Below are 23,203 nucleotides of genomic sequence, written 5' to 3'. Positions count from 1 at the left end.
GTGCTGGGAGATGTGTGACAGACAGGGCGTCTCTGGAATCAGAACTCCAAACTGGCCAAGGCCTGATTTCCTTCCACCCAATTCTCCAGAGCCTACCTGCTGGGCAGGGGTGGGGCAGGGGAGGCAGACCGGGCCTGTTCACGGACCTGGACTGTTCCAGGATGAGATACTTCTACAGTGTGGCCTCTGATTCCGAAGACTTGGGACGCTGGCTCTCCAAGGCCACCCCCCCGACGGGGGGAGGGGGAGATAGACTCCTGATTCATACTTTCTTAGGACCCTTGGTTAGCTGGCCAGGAAAGAACGGCTCTTCTAGAATGATTACTCTGTTCTTAATTTTGGGAAGTGGCCCAAAGAAGAGTGATCTCAAAAATATCGAGGCGCTGGGGGAAAAGGAGGAGCCAGGAGCAGACAGAGTGTTACAGATCATGAAATCCCGCCTGGTGCTGAGTCGTTACTGAATTAAGCATTTTTTTTAAATGACTTCATTGGTCGCAACACGACTGTGTTAAGTAGACCGAGGCTGAGCTCTTAAATGTATCTGCTTGTGGAAATGTTGGCAGGAGTATACTCTGACATTACTGGGGCCCCTCTTTATCCTGACATGGGAAAGGGAGCGCATTTAATAGAATCTTTGTGTCTCTCTATGGGTAGGGGGGAGTGCAAAACGAGGGCACTCGTTTCCCACTAGCTGCTGGTTGGGAGGTCGGAGATGGTAGTCTGCGCAGGGCACTTAGGATGTGCTGGGTCTGCTCTGGGATTCCCGACTCTAGTACCTCATGGGATCCTCTTGGCAAACCTTCCCGCGGGTGTGGCGGTTATCACTGTGTCTCGATCTCTAATGGGGTGATCGTCCCCATTTTACAGATGAGGAAACTGAATCACAGAGAAGTTAAATAACTTGCCCTGGCTTTCCTGATCTCTTACCTTGGGCTTCTCCACAAACGGGCCCTGAGATAATGGTTTGCAAGTCGTTTATCCGGAAATCGAAGAGAACAGCGGTAAAGGGGCGGGGCAGTGAGGCAGGAAAGGAAGAGACTGGCTTCTCCTGGAGGGTGCATGAGTGAGCGGGTCCTTCTGGGCAGCCTCTGATGCTCAGGTCCGCTAGAGATCCTGTAAAAGACTCAGTAAAGCGGGCCCGTTGTCCCACCAAGGGTCAGGGAAACTGGGCTATTGTCTGTCCGCTAGCTCCTGTTCCCTATTAGGAAAGAGTGGTTGCAGGGAGTGGTAATACCCTGGCATGCCCAGTCTGCCCCACAGTGGGTCCAGCAAACCCTGGAAGCTGGAGGAAGCTTCTAGGCTGGGGCATGTTGATGCTGGGGTTAGGAAGTCACTGGTGCATGGCAGTATTAGCCACTGAAGCTACACGTGACCCCGAGTTAAGTCAGGAGAACATGGCCTGGGTGCCCCCACAATCTGCTGCAGATGGGGTAGAGAAGGTAGCTCAGCCATAGGGAGAAGTTGCTTAGAATCCTCAGAAGTAGAAATGTTTATGCCAGAAAAGGGAAGAATAAATGCTCATAGGTGGTCCATGTCCTCAGATCCCACACTGGGGAGGGAAAAACTGCCGGGATGCTCTGACTCCACGATCCAGCTCACCCTAGAGCAGGCCCCGTGATGGGGCCTGGGGATCCAAGCCCACATAGCTTGGTGTTTGCTCTCGAGAAAGATCTACCAGCAAGTCGTCTCCATGTGCTGTACAAGTTCTGGGATGAACTTGTGCTCAGGGAGCCCTGAAGGGCCTGTCCACTCCAGAGGATGCTGTTGGTGTGCCCAATGCATGTCTCCCTCCCCTGCCTGGTGCACCCAGCCCCTGGCTGCCAGGAGTGTGGCTGCCGACGGCTCCCACCTGCCCCCTCTACTAGCTTGAATATCGATTGTTCCCCTGCGAATTCAGGTTCTTCCTAGAGCCTCAGAACGTGACCATGTTTGGAAATGAGGGTCTTTGCAGATGTAATTTATTCAGTTAAAGTGAGGTCATGCTGGGGAAGGGTAGGAGCTCATCCAGTGTGATTGGTGTCCTTATCACAAGAGGGAAATGTGCACAAAGAGACACAGACACACAGGGGAGAAGCCACGTGAAGACAGAGGCGTGACACATCTGTAATCCAGGGAAGATGAACGTCTGCTGGCAAGCACCAGAAGGTAGAAGAAGAAGGAAGGACTCTTTCCTGGAGGCTTCGGAGGAAGCATGTCCCTGTTGGCACCTTGAGTTCAGACTTCTCACTTCTAGAATGGTGGGGTAATAGAATTCTGGTGCTTTAAGCCACCCAGTTTGTAGTACATGGTTATAGAAGCCCTAGGAATCTACTACAGTCTTCCTGGGGTAAGTGTCCTCAGCCACATGGAGACTGCTTGGCTGAGGGGCTGGGCCCACACCCTAGAGTAGCCTAGAGCCAGTTAATGACACAAGTGTGCAAATGGCTGACCTCCTCTCCATGGGGGACAAGGGAGTTGGTGCATTGTGTGCTCCAGAGCTCCCCTGGCTGGGGTCAGGCTGCTGGAGTCTGCCACTTGAACCACACCCACGTTTGGCTTCCTGACCTTTCCCCTACCATTCCTCCTTCTCGAAATTCCTCCAGTCAAGCCCTTGCACAGAATGCTTGTCTCAAGCTCATTTGTCAGGACTCTGGGCTAAGACCCAGCCTTGGTGTCAGAGCCGGAAGGGCATCCCAGAGAAGAGCTGACCCTTGAAGGACAAGAAAAAGCGAGGCTCCTGGCGAAAGGGAGGAGTGAGAGACTCTTCCAGAGAAGTTCGGTGTGTCTGTCAGATCCTTTCAGGAGCTCAGTTCCTCCGTCCCCGAGTCACGATTTTGATTCATCCCAAGGTGGATGTCGGTCTTCGAGTGATTTTTTTTTTTCTCCAAGGAAGGGCAAGTAGACATTGTATTTCCTGCAGGTTTCAGAGTCTGAAAGTGTCTTTCTGTTGGCTGTGCAAGTGCACCACAATTTAGCTGTGGCTGGGAAGTCCCTGGGCGATGAAACATCTTCTTAAAACCTTGTGTATGTGTTACATTATTAGGGCTGGGAGCCACCCCCCACCGTCCACCACCAGCACAAGGCTGCCTGGGCCCTTGATCCTGGCTTCTTGAATTACTAGTTATTCAACATTGGGCAAGTTACTTAATCTGCATCTCTTTCTTCTTCTTTTATTTTTTTTTAAATTTATTATTTTTCTATTATTTTATTTATTATTTATTTATTATTTATTATTTATTATTTTATTTATTAGAGAGAGAGAGAGAGAGAGAGAATGCATGCACACAAGGAGGGGGAGGGGCCGAGAGAGAGGGGGAGAGAGGGAGACTCCCTATTGAGCAGGGAGCCCGATGCAGGGTTCCATCCCAGGACCCCGAGATCATGTCCCCAGCCAAAGGCAGATGCTTAACTGACTGAGTCACCCAGGCGCCCCCTACTTCTTCTTTTAAAAAAACAAAACAAAACGTGAATCATAATAGTATCTACCCCTGACGTTGCTGTGACAATTAAACAAGTAAGTCAATAAGAACAGTGACAGGTGCATACAATTTTGCAGTACATATTAGCTGGCACTGCTGTCATTTGGGATTATTATTACTATTTTCATCAACTTCCCCGTTACGTCACCATGTTTCAAATCGAAATGCTGAAGTCTGGGAACTGATCGCTTAGTCTTTTTTGTTTCGACAGAGGCTGGTTTTTAAAACTCTAGATGCTTGTGGGAACTTTCCTCGTCTTGTATTTCAAAATATTTACCGGTTTGTGCTTAATTTCGAGTCTCATCATTGATTTTGCCTGAAGCCCACCGTGTTCTTCATCCTCGGCAAACTCAGATCTTCATTTATTTCAAAGAAATTTTCTCTGGCTGTGTCTTTGATTACTGCTTGTTCCACGTATGTGATGTCTCCTCCCCCAGCACTTGCAGCTCGTGGCATGAATGTCCTGTCCCTGTTCTCTGTAACATTCTCCACCTTGCTCTCTTTCTTCTCTTTAGGGCAACCCCAGCATCTTGTTTTGGGAAAACTTACCAAAAATTTTCTTTTGAATAAAACATCCAATATTTACTGCACATGGTCTCTGTGTTGGGCTGGGGCACAAAGACTGATTCTGGTCGGCCCGTACTGGTAAGCTAGTGCTGTGTCTGCTTGGGTCTTCTCTCTGAAGACCTCAAGGGTCCACACCAGGAGGGAGAAGGTGGGATCTCCTTTTGGTGACTCACAGTCAAGGTGGAGTCCGTGAACATATGCCCACAGCATCTCTATAGTCCTTGGTGCAGGCTTTAGATAGTTTTCTAATTAGAATTGTGAAACAGTCTTTCAGTCTGAAGATGAAAACCTGGAGAGCCTCAGAGGCTGAGTGGTTTGTCCAGGGTCACAGAGCTGGTTTGTGCTAAAGGCAGAGCAAAGAAAGATTTGGACCCTCTCTCCAAGCTAGTTTTCCCTTTTCCTTTTTGATCCTCAAGTCACTATTCTATGAAAGAGTCTTGCGTGCCAGTCACTAGCGTATCTAACGAGTATGATGCTTTGAGCATCCATGAAGCAGAATCGAAAAGAAAAATGGGGCTGGTTTGGTTAAAAGTGAAAAGAAAACTATCCTGATGGAGAACCATGACATGAGCTAACCTATGGTAGCAGGAATGATTAAATAGCATAAGGGTCTGTGTGTCTGTTGGTGGGGAGGGGGTCGCAGCATTCCCACACACTCTCGTGGGTCGGTAAATAGCAATGCAATTAGAAAGTTGATCAGATAGGCGGGTGGAGGGCGGTGGAAAGTGTCAGAGGCTAGGTTCCATCCACCTAAAACAGGTTCCATCCACCTCACTTCATGTCTTAGCAACATTCAGTTTTTCGCCAAAGGTTTGATTTCTGTCTAGAGCAGATAATACATACACACCAAGCATGCTCTCTAGCTATTTGAAGCATTTTCGCTGTCGGAATTTCTGGGGAGTCAAACTGTTACAAGTGCTCACAGCAGGAAAAAGAAAGTCAGAATTGGTCTGGAGATTGCTGCCTGAGGACGAGGTGGAATTACATTAAGGGGTCACCTCACCACCTACATGTTGGAGGAGAGCCTAAGCAGGTCTGGGGCAGCTGCTGCCCAGGACTCGTATGTGGATGGCTCACGGGGGTTTGTCCTTGAAGTGGTTTGATGCCCGGTTGGGAGGGGCCAGTGCCGTCTCTCAGCTCAGCTCCCCAAAGGCTAGACTTTCACCCTCTGGATTTGGTTCCAGACTTTGTCGATGGAGAGTGCCATCAAATGTGAGGCACTCATTCCTGGCTTTGCACAGTGATGGCACAGGGTCAAGTAGAAGGACGTGGTGGTTTCATATGTGGAAAGGCTCATGGATGTGAACTGGTGGGTGAAGGAACAACCTCTTCTTAGGAAAAATAGTAGGAATTCAAGCATCTGGTGAGGCTGGTAGAATTATTTGGGGACAAATGATAAGGGATTAAAGGCTCATTCCTTCCAGATAGTCTGGGGTTCAGCTCCAGGTGAAATTTAGTGGCATTCTTCCCACCTGCTGGGTCACAGACAAGTCATATTTTGTTTGCTTGTTTCTTTATTTTCCTTAAACATAGCACCTACATACAGCAAAATAACTTTATTTGAAGAGTACAGCTTCATGAGTCTTACACAAACCTAGTCAAGATACAGACAATTTTTATCATCCCAGAAAGTTTTCTTAAGTCCCCTTCTAGGCAGTCACCCCACCAGGGGTACCACTGTTCTGATTTTTATTATTTTACTACCCAGATCAATATGTAGTACATTTCAGCACTCCTGAAATTTCTTTTGTGCCTTATCCCAATAAGTACCTGTTCCCATAGGTAACTGTAATTTTGACTTTCGTCACCGTAGGTCAATTTTGCCTCTTCTTGAACTTCTCATAAAAATGGAATCATCATGCATTTTTCTCTCCTTCTTTTGCATAATGTAATTTTGGGATTCACCTGTGTCATACATGTCCATAGTTTATTCCTTTTTCCTGGCTGTATGGTATTCTCTCGTATGGCTGCATGTCGTTTGGTCGATCCATAAACATACACGTCCCGTTTCCTCCTCCTCCTCAGTTTCTGAACTGCCTTCTTTTCTTCTTACTCCTCTCTCATTCAGTCCTTGAGTGAAAGTTAAATGTGAGCTGCTGGCAGAGGATTGTGTCTGTTTTGTTTACTGACGAATCCTCAGTACTCAGGACAGCGTACGACAGATAGCAGGGGCTCAGTATTTGCAGAAGGAGTGAACTCACAAATGTTCTGAGCACCGAGATTTAGTTGTTTCCCAGTATGGCCCTGTGCTTCTCCAGCATCGCACATCTATAGGACCCCCAAAGTCATTCTCTCTTTGTTCATAAACTTAACCTGAACCCTGGGCCCATGGGTCACAAGCTCTCTCTGCAAGGGCTTCCCTGACCTCTAAACCAGATTAAATCCCTTCATGGGCCCCCTAACTACCTCTGTCACTTCAATCATGACCTTCATTCCACCATTGTCATTGCTGCTTTAATTGACTGCTTCACCCTCTTGTTCTGTGCATCCAGAGAGCCCACGTTTCTCTTCCCCTGAAGTCCACATGCTCAGCACTCTGTCTGGGACGTGAGAAGCAGAGAGTATGTACTAGGTGGGGTTTCTTTACACAGGGAGTTCTGTCCGGTCATTCATCTCAAGATTGTGACAGTTAGACAAAGCCCCTCATGAAAAGAAGGATGAATTTGAAAACCTAGCCTCTGCTAGGGACCGGATGATTGTGTGTCCCTCCCTCCCTTTCCAAATTCATCTGTTGAAGTCCTAACCCCAGATGTGATGGTATTAGGAGCTGGGGGGTGGGGGTAGGGCTTTCTTTGGGAGATGGTTAGGTTTAGATGAGGTCATGTAAGTGGAACTCCCATTATGGGATTAGTGTTCTTCTAAGAGGAGGATGAGACCAGAGATCCTTCTTTCTCTATCATGGGAGCACATAACAAGGAGACAGCCAGCAAAGCAAGAAGAGGGTTTTCACCTAGAATTGAATTGGTCCGTACCTTGATCTTGACTTCTTAGCCTCCAGAACCATAAGATATAAATGTCTGTTGTTTAAGTCCCCTAGTCTATGGCATTTTGTCACAGCAACCCAAACTACTAAGACAGACTTTGTAGATTTCTACTTAGGATATAGCATTTCATGGGTGGGGTCATGTCTTTATCCATTAAGTATTTTAGCCCAAATGTGAAATCTATGAATGTCTTGGGCGGCCCATGGCCATGAGGACCTACACATTTACTTTGCATTGTCCCGTGGAAACCTTAACATGTTTATTTTTACCCAGATGTTTGGGACCATGGGAACCTGGAAGCACTAGATCAGGAACATAACATCAAGTTCCATTGCTGTACATGATTTTACTCCCAACTTCTCGTCTCTGCTATAGACTGCAACAAAGGGTGGCTTCAGGGTCCCAAAGGATTGTAGGTTATTATGGGCGTGTGGTCTGTCAGCAGGATCTCTGTGCTTTTCCTTTATTCTTAACATCACCTCTTCGGGGGTTCATTCCTAGGCTTCAGAAGGGTTCACGAATGCCTGAAATGGCTGGCATGACTCTCAGTGATAGATAGACTTATGTGCATTTTCCTGGGGAGAAAGGCTGGAATTTCTCACCAGATCTTTGCAAGGGCCTCTGCATCCTCAAAAGGTTAACACCTACTAGGAAAGACAACCCTGAATGATCTTTCTGGCTAATTACTTACACATCTGAAGTACAAGGAGAAAAAGGGAGGAGCAGGAATGCTGCTTGGGCCCTGAGTTCTGATGCCCGGCCCCTGACCTCCTCCTAGTTAACAGGCCATCAGCCCTCCCAGGCCTTGGTTTCATTTCTGAAGACTCAGGCTGTTGGATTAGGTGGCCTCCTCGACTTCTTACACTCTCTGGTTCAGCAGGTCATGTCAAAGGGGAGAACTGACAAACATGGTCTCTCTGTTCATTTAAAAAGGGAAGTGCGGGGCGCCTGGGTGGCTCAGTGGGTTAAGCCTCTGCCTTTGGCTCAAGACATGGTCCCAGGGTCCTGGGATCGAGCCCCACATCGGACTCTCTGCTCAACAGGGAGCCTGCTTCCTCCTCTCTCTCTCTTTCTGCCTGCCTCTCTGCCTACTTGTGATCTCTGTCTTTCAAATAAATAAATAAAATCTTAAAAAAAAAAAAGGGGGGAAGTGCTTACCAAAAAAAAAAAATTTTTTTTAAATAATAATAATTATGTCTCATCCCTACTTCTCTCTCTTTGTATCACTCGAACATGTGACTTGTAAAAAACGCCAATTATAAATCAGTGGTTACTAACAAAAGAAGAAACAAAACAATAATCTGATGGCTGCTTAGAGCCAAGTAGCTGAACTCTGTGATGTACTTCATGATATATTCTTGATGGAACAGAGGGACGGAGAACCTCATTGGCTAGTCTACATAGGGACATGCGAACCAGTAAGTCATTTGAGATGGAGACATTTATTTACTCGAGGGAATGTTTGTTACAATATTGTACCTACCATCGGAAATTCGTGAGAAGAGTCCGGGAACATTTGGAAAGATTGATACTTTATTTTCTTTCTGGTGGTCAGCAATTTACTGCTAATGCCTTAAAGAGAGCAAAAACCGTGGTGTAAAGTCGATGGGAGAGAGCTTAATGTGGCCACTTGCTCAAGCCCCAAAGTACTAAAGTCTGCTGCTCTTAATTCTGTCCAGGGCCAGCCTGTGAGTAATTATGTTAAGCAGCTGGGCAGAATCGTCATAGACCTACCAAGAATACCACCCTTGGGGCCTCCCTGGAAACTGACTGGAACTCTAGAGAGTTGACAATGGTGATCAGAGGGTCTGTATATTTAAAATGCACAAAGGATGAGCCCAGAAATTATCTGCCTGCCAACTTAACTTCTCTACCTGGAACAAATTATCCAAAAATCAATTTGCAAACACCTTTGAGATAACAAGGCCTTGAGTAATAACCTTCATGGCTTTGTAAAGAAAAGCATCTAGCTTGACTAATCTGCCTAATTTCCTTCTCTGACCAAATGGCAGGTTATAATAGGGCAATCTGACATTGTCCCTTAAGATTTGCTCCAAGTCACACTGAGAAAATATTGTCCACCTCTGTTTCATAGCAATTATTCTGTCTCTGCAGAATATTTGTGGCTAGGTAATTAATTAAAAAACAAACACGGGGGGCACCTGGGTAGCTCAGTGAGTTTAAGCCTCTGCCTTTGGCTCAGGTCATGATCTCAGGGTCCTGGGATTGAGCCCTGCATTAGGCTCACTTCAGCGGGGAGCCTGCTTCCCCCTCTCTCTCTGCCTGCTGTTCGGCTTGCTTGTGATCTTAATCTCTCTCTCTCTGTCAAATAAATAAATAAAATCTTAAAAGCAACAACAACAAACACGGAAGGAGTCTGATCTATCCTGAGGCTCTCACTGGAGTTCCAGACTGAAACCCGTACCTGCCTTCCCCTCTCACCGTGAATAGCCCAGAGGTCCTCCAAAAGTTCGTGTACATTGTACTCCACTCCCAGATGCCTCTTCTCACCCTCCACTTCCTAATCCTACTCCAAGAATCACTAATTTGTTCGTATCCATTGACAGATCCCAATTCTGGCAATTGATTCCACAAAAACTTGAGACAGGAAAAACTGGAGGCCTTTGTACGGAGATGTTCATTGCAACATTATTTGCTGTAGCAAAAGTTGGAACAACTCCTGTGCCCAGCAATTTGAGATGGCTTAGTGTGATTCTGTAGCTATTTAAGAGAGTGATGACAAAATCCACTATAACAAAAACTTATGATCTGTATTATATGCTGGCTAATGGAACATAATAAAAAAAAATAAAAGAAATTTTAAAATAAAGTGAAATTAATCTAAAAAATCCATGCTATAAACAAATATTTTTTAAAATTTTTTAAAGATTTTTTTTTTTAACTTGAGAGAGAGAAGAGTGAATGAGTGAGTGCACAAGCAAGAACAGAAGGAGAGGGAGAAGCAGACTCCCTATCGAGCAAGGAGCCCAATGCAGGGCTCCATCTCAGGACCTTGGGATCATGACCTGAGCTGAATGCAGACACTCAACTGACTGAGCCACCCAGGCACCCCAACAAGGTCTTTAGAAAGCCTTAAGTGAGGAGATATAAACATTGAGTCTATATGTTGCTGTAGCTTTATGAAAAGGGCTTAAATTTATGAATACAAATTGGAACATGGAGAAATAAATTTGGCTATTATATTGGGTGGTAGGAAAGGAGACTTATTTTTTCTTTATTCTTATTTTCTTTATTGTTTCACTGCTATTTTTTTGCTATAGGAGAAAATAACAAGTATATACACTTTGATTTTTAGAAAATGGACAGCTAGAGGCAAGCAGCTTTCCAAGGGAACGGCTGGGCTGGGAACCAATAGAGAGATGTGGGTTCTGTCCTGCCTTACCGGCTTCATGATCTCGGTTACGTGACTTCATTGCTTGGGGTCTTTGATTTCACGCATCAAAGTGGAGGCGGTAATGTCCTAAGATTTGCACAAAGTAATGCATGTGCAATTTCTTGGTAAATAGGAAATACAAAGTTAATGTTAATTTCTGCAGCTTTGCCAGTAGGCTAAGAATTGCCAGAAAGACTCCCTTAAGGGCTTTTGAAGTTCTTGTTCATTTATTTATTTATTTATTTTTAAAGATTTTATTTGTTTATTTGACAAAGAGATCTCCAGTAGACAGAGGCAGGCAGAGAGAGAGAGGGGGAAGCTGGCTCCCCACCGAGCAGAGAGCCCAATGCGGGACCTGATCCCAGGACACTGAGACAATGACCTGAGCCAAAGGCAGAGGCCTAACCCACTGAGCCACCCAGACACCCCAAATTCTCATTTATTTAGCTGAAGAAATAGAACTTAATGGGAGCAGGGCAACTCCTAGCTGATGCAAGATAACACTGCATGACTTTTTCCCTGAACCCTCTATTCCCACAGTGGCTACTGTGCCAGTGACATTCTCTCTGTTAGAGGGAACCTGCTGGAGTTGAGGAAGAAGCTGAATTTTTGCCATGCCATCATCCTTTTGCTACTTAGGCTCTTAGCACTACTTGGGGAGAACTTCCACTAACAACCCATGTGTGTCTGTGAAAGAAATATTTGTAAATCTCAGACTCCCCTGGGCTTTGAACCAAACTCCTTTGCTGTAAAGGCATGTTCTCATTTGAGGATAGAAAGCAGAATATTAACCCAGGCATCTTTGTCGTCTGTGTTCTAGAAAAACCATTAACCCACTATTGCTTTCTTTCTTTATTATCTTTAAATGAAGGAGATATGGTAGTGTGGGGGAAGAAATACCGACTCAGGTATTTATATACAAAATCATGGAAATTCGAGTAGGACGTGAATGGAATTAAGAAAGGGATCTGAGCTGCTCTCTCTGGAATTCTGTCCTTGTCCTTATGTGTTTGGATTCTTCTCTGTAAACCACGTGGGTCTGACAGCCTTTTGCTGATTGCTTGTCTTCCAGAGCCTCCCACACCCATCGCCCCCCCAGAGCTGCTGGCTGTCGGGGCCACATACCTGTGGATCAAGCCAAATGCCAATTCTATCATCGGCGATGGCCCCATCATCCTGAAGGAGGTAGAATATCGCACCACCACGGGCACCTGGGCCGAGACTCACATAGTGGACTCTCCCAACTATAAGTTGTGGCATCTGGACCCTGACGTGGAGTACGAGATCCGGGTGCTACTCACACGACCAGGGGAGGGAGGCACAGGACCACCAGGGCCTCCCCTCACCACCAGAACCAAGTGTGCAGGTAAGAACTTCGTTTATGACCCCATCTTGAGAGGTTGGGCAGTTGGCCTTCCTCTTGGTGTTCTGGGACAGTCATCCCAACACTTCTGTGATGGAAGTGTGAATCCTGTGGGAGAGAGCAATGGTCAGGGTTTTGGTCTTGCCTTAGAGGACCTTGGGGCTCTGTTGGTAACTCTGGAGATGGCCTGGTTTTGACTGTGAGTCACAGGGCCACCCAACTCCAGCTATATGTCAGGGAGAAGTTCCTGGTCCTGACAGCATTTCCGGTGGGACACTATTTCTGTCTCTGCAAGGACATCTGGTGTCTCTGTATGTCTGAGGCTTCCTAGTGCTAAAAGTGTCCCTGAGGGCTCCTGGTCCTGTGTTCCTGAGGGCTTCTGGCCCTGTGTGCTTGGTAAAGGCCCTGAGAGCTTCTGATTCTTGTTATATATCTAAGGAGTTTGTGATTTTAACTTTGTCCCTGAGGATCTCTTGGCTGGGCCTGTGACCCTAATGATCTCTTGGTTTTCATAGTTTCCCTGAGGGTTCCTGGTCCTCTTTCTGTCTCTGAAGGGTTCCTGGTGCCAACTCTATCTTAAGTACCTCCTGGCTCTGAATGTGTCTCTCAGTGGATTCTGGAACTGCTTTAGTCCCTAAGGGCTTTCTGGTTCTGTATACCTTGGAGCCTCCTGGTTCCAACCTGAGAGTCCGGAGTAGGACTCTTCCTCCAACGGTCATCTGGGTTCTGTATCTTTGGAAGATCCCAGCTCAGTGTACAGAGGAGGCTTCTGGCTCTAGCCGTTTATCTCAGGTGTTTGGATGTTACTTAGGAGTGTGATGTCTGGGACCATGTCTGAAAGGGTTCTTTTAACCTAGCTGTATTGAGGTCCTGGGGACTCAGGGCTCTTGCAGGGGCACTGGCTAGGTTTGTATCTTTGACTATATCCCTAAGATATTCCAACTCTGACTGTAACTCAAGACGTTAAAAGAACTCAGTGTTTGGTTTGGTTTTGTTTTTCCTTCATATCACATTATCTTACCTACTTTTTCTCCCCTAACCCTTTGATGTACTTTTATCTCATTTATACACGAAGAAATAGAGACCCAATATTTTTAAACTTTTTGTCCGAAGTCCTAGAATTGACCAGTGGCACAGTCAGAATTTGCATTTGATTTTTTCTGACTCTGTTGCCATCGATCATCAGTCACAGCACAGGGAAAGCACAGAGGCGTGTGCCATCAGCACGGAACACAGGGCTTCCATGCGCAGGGCAGGGAAGTGGAGGCATGAGCCGTTGGCTTCCACTGGGAAAAGAGTCACTGATGGCTTCTGGGTGGGAGGGGAGGGAGAGAAACCTGTCAGCACAGCGATCCCATGGGACAAAAAACCAAAACAAAATACAATTAGTTCTACTATAATGTGTCATCTGTGTCCCTAAAAAGCACGCAGTATGGAATGTTGTACAGTAAAACCCATCAGGGTAATGGGAAAAAGTAGGATTGGGGCACACCACTCCTACTTCATCAGTGACACATTTAAAAAGAGAGGAAAGTAAGTAAAAGTGATGGCACAGTGTCACGCATGTTAATGGCTTAGGACTTGAATTTATCCTGCAGTGTATATGGGACATTTCCTTGAAGGGACCCAAGTGTGCTCTGGAAGTATGTGTCCGAAAGGTTGCAGTCTGTGGGCAGCAGTGGTGGTGAAGAATGCTTTCTGAAGGTGGTGGAAAGTTGTGACACCTGCTGGGGATGGATGTGGCTCATAGGACGTCCGGTCAATGGACATAGCAGGTGGTCGTTTGAGGTGGGTTGTTCCTGTGTGGGTCTATTAAGCTGGGTGCAGCTTTCTGCTTTGGTAGTATTTTCTATACAGGCTCACACACAGCAGATGTGACACTCCTGTTATGCTCAAATTGTCCCTTAACATGTCAGTCATGTTGGAACACATTCATGTTGTCGAAACAAGAGCTGTAAGAGAATTGATGGTAATCATTCTGAAGTACTTCCATAGTGCATCTCGGTGGTATGGGACCCAAGGTTGTGAGGATGTCCGTTGCTTGGGAATATGCCTTTGAATGTTACAGAATCATTGTGATAAATGGAAATGCCATTTTCTTGATTATTTTCAAAAGCGGGCCTTTTGCAAAATTCCTTATTGAAACCCGATTATGAAACCTACTATTTTAGAAGGACATGAGATTATGTTATTAAACCAGGTAATACCTTATCTCAGCTTTGCAATTCAATATTCATCCATAAAAGTAATTGATTTGATCCTGCCAATGAGACTTTTCTCTTTCCACTGGGTAAATCAAAGAGTTTCCAGGGTTTTTGATCTTTATAAATGATACTCAAAGTACTTTAGCAGCCCCCACGGACTTATTTGCTGATGATCATATAATACATTTTGAAATTCAATCGCAAGATGATTATCTCAATAAAAATTTACAATCTATTGCAAACTGTTGCCATGACTATGTAATGGATTTTTACATGTTGAAAACACAATTGTCTGACTATCACTATAAAAATTATGAGTTGAAATGCTGTTTGTGGTTTTATATTTAAAAAAAAAAATGTTGGTGTTTAAGTAAGTTACAGCTAACATCTTAAATAACCCACATTTTACAAAATGTGTCATCAAGAACATAATCTTGTTTCCCACATTGCCACTGATGGTGGAATGTTCTTTGCCTCATAATTAATTTTTAAGTGGATTTCAGGGCTGGTATCCATTTGTGGATGCTGTTTATTGGGGTTGGTACTCTGAGTCCCCCCCTCCCTTTCCTTTTTCTATTATTAATCACACTGGAAATGTACTCATTATTTTGCAAAACAGCAAATGAGAGAATGTGGAGTGTGGAAGGTGTAATTTCTGCCCAGAGGAATTTACAGGCTCAGTTAAGATTCCAGCAAAACAGCAACAAGGATAAAACGTAAACATAAAGTCGAATATTGAAATAGCATGCTTCATGGAGAAAAACCAGGTTGCTGTGGAAAGGTAGTGCTCTTAAAATGGTCTGGAGTACTGGCTCTCAAAGTGTAGTCCTGGACCAGCAGCATCAGCATCACCGGGGGACTCACTAGAAATGCAAATTCTTAGGCCCCGTGCCCTGACCAAATGATTTGAAAATTCTCAGAGTGGAGCCCAGAAATCTGTCCTTGAAGGAGCCCTCTGAGTGATGCTGGAGCACACCCATATTGAAGACCCTCTGGTACTTCGTGCCACCGAAGAATGCCACTTTGGTGATGCGCCATTATGTTGATCCTTAAGGCAACTCTGAGAGGTGGACAGGAGGAAGACGAAGATTATCAGACCAAGATCACAGAGCAATTCAGTGTTTAGTGCTAAGCTTCTTGGTCCAGAGACTCCCCGTCACATGGTTTGATGGAGTCTCCTCTCCATGTGTCCTCTGGAGCATGGGCTCAGTGGTAGGGAGACTGGCAGTTATGGAGACCAGCCTCAGGGTCCAGCCCACTACAGCATAGGCCTTCCCGTCAGGCAACTCCGGAGCCCCCTTCCTGAGCCAGACTGTGAGCTAGAGGCTGGTAGCAGAGACTTAAAGCAGGAGCTCAGGGTAGAAGCCTGGGGAGAGCCCAGAAAGATACCAGGGGGCCAATTCAGCAAGGGCAGGTGGGTATGTATTCTGGTTTTTCTAGGTGTGAGAGGCTGCTGGCCAGGTATATTCTTGCTGCATCAGGAGTGGGGTCTCACCTGTAAGAGTGGAGATGGTCAAGAGTTCGGCAACACAGTAGCATCCTAGCCCAGTAGTTTGGAGTTCAGGATGAGACTTTAAGGCAGTTAAGCCAGAACCTGGACAGATGATCAGATAGGGAAAGTGGACGTGAGAGAAGAGGACCAAAGATGATACTCTTAGGCTTTTGGTTTGGATGGCTGAGAGATGAGTGGTGGAATTGCTTTCTGGGATGGAAGACACAGTAGATGGGTTCAGGGCAGGGGAGCAAGTTCAGGTTTGAAGATGTTGTGTTGGTGGCAAAGATGCGCAGCAGGTGATGGCATCCGGAAACCTGGAGCTCAGGAGAGAGGAGCGGGCTACCTCTTTATCTTCCCTGAGAGCCACCTGTTGGCACCTGGATTGTAGAATCAAAGGGACTTCTTAGTATCAATGAAAGCAGTCTGATTTTCTTTCTTCATGCTATTCCCTCGAGATGCCCCATTCATTTTTTTTTCACCCATAACCCATAGTTTTGTTCTATTGCTCGGTTTAATCATTTGCCATCCTTCCTGAGATACAGGCGTGGGCTGCATATGTGATCATGTACATCAAAGTACTTTGAAAAGCTCAAAATACTCTTCAGATGCCTGTAATAAAACAAATTATTATTGGTTGCTGTTAGTCTTCGGGAGTGTTGTGATTGTGACTTGTTAAAACAGGAAGTCTTACGTGTCCATGTCTCCGGGCTGACTGGCAGGTGAAGGGGCGGACTGTATTCTTTTGTTCTTCATCCTGTCATGGGAAATCGCATTTCAGAACCTGATGATACTGGTTTGGACTCTCGAAGGTTTTCTTATCTAAAAGTGGGCGGTTTGCTCTGGCACATCTCCAACAGCCGACATCCAGAACTGGGTCCTAGGAGGGCTATCTGCTGCTGACCGAGGCTCACCTTGAGCGCTGTCTCTGATGGGAAGCCCGAGCTCTCCCATAGCAGACCATTTAACTCTGTGGATCCTGGGGGTTTACTGTTATTCTCTACCTAACTCTAGCCAGTTATCACAAAACTCTGGATGGGGTCCTATGTAGGAACTGAGTCTCCTTTAGGTTCAAAAGAGCAGAGGCTGCTAAAATAGATATCCAGATTTCACAAGGAGAACCAAGGTCAATGCCATTGAGAATGGAGGCCAGGGCCAGCAATTGACAAGGCCAGGGAGATGAGAGGTGCAGACACACCCCTGGTCCAATTCATCTTTTCTCCGGGTGCCACTTTTAATGGCCTGAGCACCTGCTTGTCGATGCCTTGAAACTCTCACGCAGCATCAGACAGAAGAAATTCTCCTTCATCGTCACCCAAACCTGGCTCTGGGCAACACCCACTTAATATATGGATCTGGTTTTACTCTCAGGAGACATATTCCTCCTTATCTCAGAAACAGGTCCTCAGCAACTCAAAGTTATCTCTTATGCTCTGGAAATCTCTTCCCTTCACCCTCAGAAGCCCTCCTTGAGCCAGATTCTCACAATCACAGTCACTTCCCAGTTGTGGAGCCACAAATCAATAATCTGGCAAGCCAAGTGATCATACCCCCACACCCCCATGCACACCTGATTGTTTACTCCCTGTAAATCAAAGGCCCCCTTGCCTAGGCACCCACTTCACAGTGGGCTTGCAGAGTTCAGGTTTTCCAAGTGGAAAGTGACTTTGTACAGCCCGAAGCGTGACACACACTGCTGATTTGAAGAGCTCTCTTCTTCTTCCCTCCACCTGAGGTTTGATTGCACATTATATTTTATTTACATATTTATGGATTCCTACTTGAAGTGATATGTGTCTGTCTCTTTTCTCTAAAGGAATAAAAAAGAGAAATTCAAATTGCTGGGCTCAGTGAAGTGAGAGTCGTCATTAGAATTGAGTGAGAAGAATAGAGGCTTTAGAGCCACGAAGAATCCAGCTGGTACTTGGTGCCTGGATATCTGTGCACCTGTCTGCAGCTCTGCTTCTCTCTTTCATTGACAGGAGATTACAACACCCTGTTTTGTTGGGAAGCCTCAGTGAGAAAAGTTAGAAGCCTAGCAGAGAACTCGAAACATAGAAGCCCTTTAATGAACATTATTCGGAAGAAAAAAAGTCCTCAGGCCTAGAAAGAAGGGTGTCGGGATCTTAAACTGATTGCTTTCATTCTGGTGCGATGGCCCCTGTTGTAAAGGACTTCTCTAGTGTTGTTGTCTTTCCTGTCTCAGACAGCGGCTCTGAGCTGCAGGGAAGATATGAAAGGAGAGGCTTTGCAGGTGCTCTGGGGTCCTTGATGCGTGCTTGCGGGGTGCAGTGGGACCTGATAATGGGGTCTGGAGGTTGTAGGGGAGATAGGAGTTGGGCTTTTGCCGATTTGGTCTTTGTCCCAAGTGAGCGAGAGAGAAGCGTGTTATCCAGACTCGCTTCTTTTCTGGGAAGCTAAGGCCTGTGAGCATGAGAACTTGCAAACAGGGCATGGAGGTGAGTCCTTACTCATTTCAATGAGCATCCTCAGGCAGGCTCTGGGTTTTCAGGCCAGCCTGCAGTTCGAGGGTGGAGTGGAAGGAGAGAAAGAGACAAAGAAACTGAGGGTCTAGAAAGTGGAACAAAGCCATGTAACTAGCCTTTTTGCTTTTTTTTTTTTACCTCCCTCTTAAATTTCTATAAGCCCCAGCTTCAATAGGGGTAGTTTTATCTGGCCTAACTCTGAGGGCTCTGAATTAGAAGCAAGTGGGACTTTTTTTCTGAGTAGGTTGGTGGTAGGAGCCCAGACATCTAACTCCCACCTCCCACTGCCGTAATCCCATAATTGCTCATGAGTCTTAGGGAAGCACAGCAGGATTCACCAGCGGGAGTCACATCACCAGCCCACCAAAGCATAATCTGAAGACCAGTGGAGAAATCTCCAGCACCGAGACAAGCTGGGGAAAGAGGGTCTTCCATGCCTGCCACACCATGTTCAAAGGGACATTGTTGCCTGAGTCCTGCCGGTGAGCTCAGACGGGGGGCACCCACAGGAGATGGATTACGACAACCACTTGTGCACAGTGATTTGGAGAAGCGATACTCATTCTTCCACTTTCCCTTTCCTTCTCTGCTTCCTCTGTTGGTTCTGTGCCTCCTTCCTTCCCTGGAGCATCGTGGCAGTGAGATGAGGGGAGGAAGGGGGAGAAAGCCTGCTCTCACCATGCTTGCTTCAGGAGTTGCTGCATGAGCCAAAGGGTGTCTGCACACGAGCAGGCGTCTGCTGGGGCATGAGATGTCCCTCTCCTCTTCTTGCAGACCCTCCCCCTCCCTCCCTCTGCACACATGACATCTACAGGTGGCTACCTTGGAGCCCCTCACTTGGTTTAGGAAAGATGAAGAGAAAAGCTAAAGCTTTTCCCCCTTACCCGTATTCACAACCTCCGGGACTCTCTCCTCCCAGTCTGCGCAGCCTCCTTGCTGTGTGGGCCGAGTGTGCTGTTGCAGTAGAGGGTGCGCCCAGTTGGGTGCCTCTTACAGTCTCGAGAAGGACATCTGGAAGTTCCTCAGCTGTTCCCAGGAGGACGTGGTCTTACTTACTCCTTAAACTTCTTAGCTTTGTAGTCTTAGGTACAATTCCCAAGTAACAAGAAAAACCTTATTTTAAACATCCTGTTACTTTTAGATTTTTCTGCTCTCCTGTGATCCCTGGAGAACTAGGGCCTGGAGGGTGAAGTACAGTAAGTCAACAAACATACCCTGGTAAATACTCCCTGGTTCTTTCTAACCTTGAAAATCGAGATTAGAAGACAAAGTGAGCCCCGGGAGAGGTCTTGATGATAATAAAAGCTAATATGTTTGTTTTCTTTTTTGGTTATCAAACTTGCTGGATTAAAAGAATAGCTCCCAAATACTTTAAAATTGGAGGTCGTTGTTTCCTATGCCTGTAGAAATCGTGAGCCAACAACACAAAGGAGATGGACGAGTATAATGATGAGAACCACAGTTACGGGAGTCTGAGTTTCTGTGGTTATTATGCCCACGGCATGGCACGGAGCTTGTCTGAGGACTTGACTTGGAAGTCCTGCAGCAATCTACTGGGGCGGGTATAATTTCCTCCACTGACTGTCTGGAAGCTGAGTGACTCACCCAAATCCATGTACCTGACCAGGTGGCCTAACCGGGAACTGAGCATTGAGCTACATAGCTACAAAGATCAAATTGTTTCTAAAATGACCGCCAGAATCCAGCATCATTATGAAAGCATTAAGGCACCATGACCAAGTTGGGTTTGTTCCACAAAGGCACTGATGAAAGATTGTGAATACTAGAACAACTATTGGTATAATGCCTTATTATCAGTAGGTCAAAGGATAAAATCCATCTGATCTCCAGAGAGGCTGAAAAGTAATTTGGGGGAAAAAAAAATCAGCCTTTGTTACTGATCAGAATTCTTAGTAAGCTAGGAATGGAAAAGTACTTTTTTTTTTTTTTTTTCACCAGAAGCAAATATTCTTACAACCTCAAAGCCTAGAGAATAAATGAAACAAAAAGAAGTTATCAGGATTACCAAGAGATTTGGTAGTATGGTCAGACACAAAGCAAATAAATAAAAATCAATAGCTGTATGCCAGTAATAACCATACAAAATATAATAAAATGTATCCTGTTCTCAAATGCAATTAAAATATAAATGCTTAAGAGTGAACCTCGAAATGTTCAGAAACTATGTAAGAAAACACTCACATCTGTAACCCTTTACTGAGGAAGATAAAGCAAGACCTGAATAAATGGAGAGACACGTCGTATAGTTGGATTCGCACATTTAATATTGTGAGGGTATCAGTTCTCCCTGAATTAATTTATGGGTTTAACTCAATTGCAGTCAAAACCTGGATTCTTTGTGCAACTTGACAAAGTGATTTCAAAATTGATCTGAAAATAATACAGAGGAGGAAGTATTAGAATGCTTTAAAAAAATGTTGTGGGGGGGCACGTCACTGTGAAGTATCAACAGTGTCATAGCTATAATCATCGAAGCCCAGAAAATAATCCAGTATGTAGTGAAACTAGCTGTGAGCATTTATATGAATGGAGAATCAATAACAAATAGTCTATTCGTAATCGGTTAATAATTTGGAAAAAATAAAATGCATTGCATATATATTATGATATGCTAAGTGAATTCTGGATTGATTAGGCACTTAAAAGCAGAAAAAAGCAAGACCCAGAAGAAACTAAATATTGTTCTTTTATTACGAGGGCCTTTCAGTTTATTGAAAGCAAACAAAGAAGCCACTGAGGCCTAGTTTACAGATTTTGCTATGTAAAAAGAAAAGAAGGAAAAGAAAAACTTCTATACTATATTTAAAAACTGCAAAAAGCAAATGGGTAAGCTGGGTGTGAGAAATAGGGCAGAATTGAGAAGAAAGGGATACTATTCTTACGGAAAAGAACTCTGACAATAAAAATGTCAGTATACTGATGGAAAACAAAGGCTGAAAAGTATTTACAGGTAATTGTAAAAAAAAATATGAAAGTAAGAACAAATTTAAAATGTCCAATGTCAGGGCACCTGGGAGGCTCAGTTGTTAAGTGTCTGCCTTTGACTCAGGTCATGATTCCAGGGGTCCTGGGACCTAGCACCGCATGGAGCCCCAGCATCTCATTGGGGTCCCTGCTTGGCAGGGAGCCTGCTTCTCCCTCTCCCACTCCCCCTGCTTGTGTTCCCTCTCTCATTGTCTCTCTCTGTCAAATAAAGAAAATCTTAAATAAAATGTCCAGTGTCACAGACAATCAAATTAAGTGCATTTTTAACCTATAAGATTACCAAAATATATCTATTTTTAATTGGTAAAAATTAGCATTAGCAAGGAGCAATGAAGCAGGCTCTCCGAGGCACTTCTGCAGGTGGGTTAACTGGCCCAGCATTTTTAGAGGCCAATTTGCTAATTTTTTTTCTTCTAACAAAATAATCAGAGCTGTGCAAAAGGAGCTGTATACATGGAGGTCATCACTGCATTATTTAGAAGGGCAAAAACTTGGAAATCACTTAAATGCCCCAACAATAGGAGCATAGTTAAGTAAAATTCTTATGCATGCACACAGTGAATTCTATGCTGGCATTACAAACCATGTTATTTCATAGAATATCTAATGGCATGGGTCAATGTTCATGCTATGATAAGTTTAAAAAAATCAGCTTGCAAAACTGCATATATAATTACCATCCCAGTTTTTTTTTTTTTTTTGAAGTATAAATATGCAGCCCATGTATCAGCTGGTGAGTTTATCAGAGCTGTGAAGTCTTGACCAGAATTCCCCATTGCAAATCCTGCACCTGGTCTGATCTTGCCCCCCTAGATTCCCAGAGGAATACATGACCCCCCTCCCAACCAATCCCATTCTTAACATGTAATTATGCCCCATGTGCCCCTCCCCATCACCACCACGCCCACACTATTCGCTGCCTGCCCTGAGTTCTAGAACATCACTCTGTTTCTCCTGGCTGTCCCAACTGGCCCAAATAGGGAACCTGTCTCTCTCCACCACTCTCCCAAAGCTGCATGGACACAAGGCTCTTTTCTTCTCCCTATGCTTGGTGGATCCCCGGCAAAGGATTGCCTTGCTCTGCTAACCAGCAACAACTTGAAATCCTTCTGTAGATGTAAAGGTCCTCGCAGTGGGCTGGGATTTTTCATCTTCTTCTCTCCCTCCCAGATCGACCCAGTGATATAAAGTCTTCTCACTTGCAGAGCAGTTCCCCTTTCCCCAGATTGATTTCAACTTCAGCTCCAGGCCTTCCTTTGCATACCTTTTGCATTGAAGTGAACACTGAAAAGAATTGTGGAAAGGGCGGCTAATGCTGAGATCAAATCCTTTTTTTCAGTGAGATCAACCTACCCTTTAAAAAAAAAAAAAGTGTTTTAATTTCTCAGCCCTCATGTGCATGCATAGTCACAAAGACCATATATATGCTATCTATTTATATGTGTGTATGTGTGTGTATATATATATATATATATATATATATATATATATATATCAGTAAGTTGTGGGCCACTGTAAACAGTTTCTGTTTCGCTGTGTTGTAGAAAATGTATACAAATGAGAAGTAGGTTTCCCCCCAGAGTCAAATATGAATGTGAAAAGTAGTTATACATTGTAAAGCACTCTATATAAAGGTGAGAGGTTATTTTTATCATCATTCGTGTATCATCGACATTCTCGGAAGGTACACACACTTGCTGAGCCCCGGGATGCAAACACAACTTTATGCTGTGCTCATATGGAGTGGGGGATGGTTTAGATTAGGGGTTTGTCCCATCTGGCTTGGGATCCAGGTTCTGTCATTAGGATGCTGGGCAGCTTTGGGCAGTCGGCTTAACATCTCTGATCCATCTTCCCCATTCCATGTGGATAATACTGCTTACCAAATTGCATAGGAATTAGGGTCATTGATGTTAATGATGGCTAATAATGTACTCAATCTGCTTGCAACTCCACAAGGAAGGTAGGTGACATCATCACCATCACTTCCAAAGTCTAGAGAGGTTAAGTATTCTGCTGCAAATCGCAAGGATTAGGGAGTGGCTAAGGCTAGAGCCCATGCAGTCTGACTCTAATTCCTGCCTTTACCCTCCTGGCCATTTAAGTATAATAATGCTTGGCACCATGCTCTGAATGTAGTAAGTGCTTAGTTAATGGGAGATTTGGCAGTTGAACACCCTGGAGACTCTCCCTCTCCAGGCCCTCCTAACCAGTGAGCCCAAATACCTTCTTCACTGCAGTGGGCTCAA

At 45.1% G+C, this 23,203-nt stretch overlaps 1 protein-coding gene across 12 annotated transcripts in view; it reads left to right on the top strand.

The window, feature by feature from the left end:
* The window catches only part of PTPRT (protein tyrosine phosphatase receptor type T), a 1,054,416-nt gene that overhangs the window by 446,078 nt on the left and 585,135 nt on the right, over positions 1 to 23,203 (top strand). For all 12 annotated transcript variants that reach the window (XM_059407029.1, XM_059407023.1, XM_059407028.1 and 9 more), the window contains exon 7: positions 11,476 to 11,769. In XM_059407029.1, coding sequence (XP_059263012.1) covers positions 11,476 to 11,769 — 294 coding nt within the window. The remainder of the gene's footprint in view (positions 1 to 11,475; positions 11,770 to 23,203) is intronic.

The sequence above is a fragment of the Mustela nigripes genome, chromosome 7 (genome assembly GCF_022355385.1).
Source record: "Mustela nigripes isolate SB6536 chromosome 7, MUSNIG.SB6536, whole genome shotgun sequence".
Classification (NCBI taxonomy): Eukaryota; Metazoa; Chordata; class Mammalia; order Carnivora; family Mustelidae; genus Mustela; species Mustela nigripes.
This window is presented reverse-complemented; position numbering and strand designations above follow the sequence as displayed.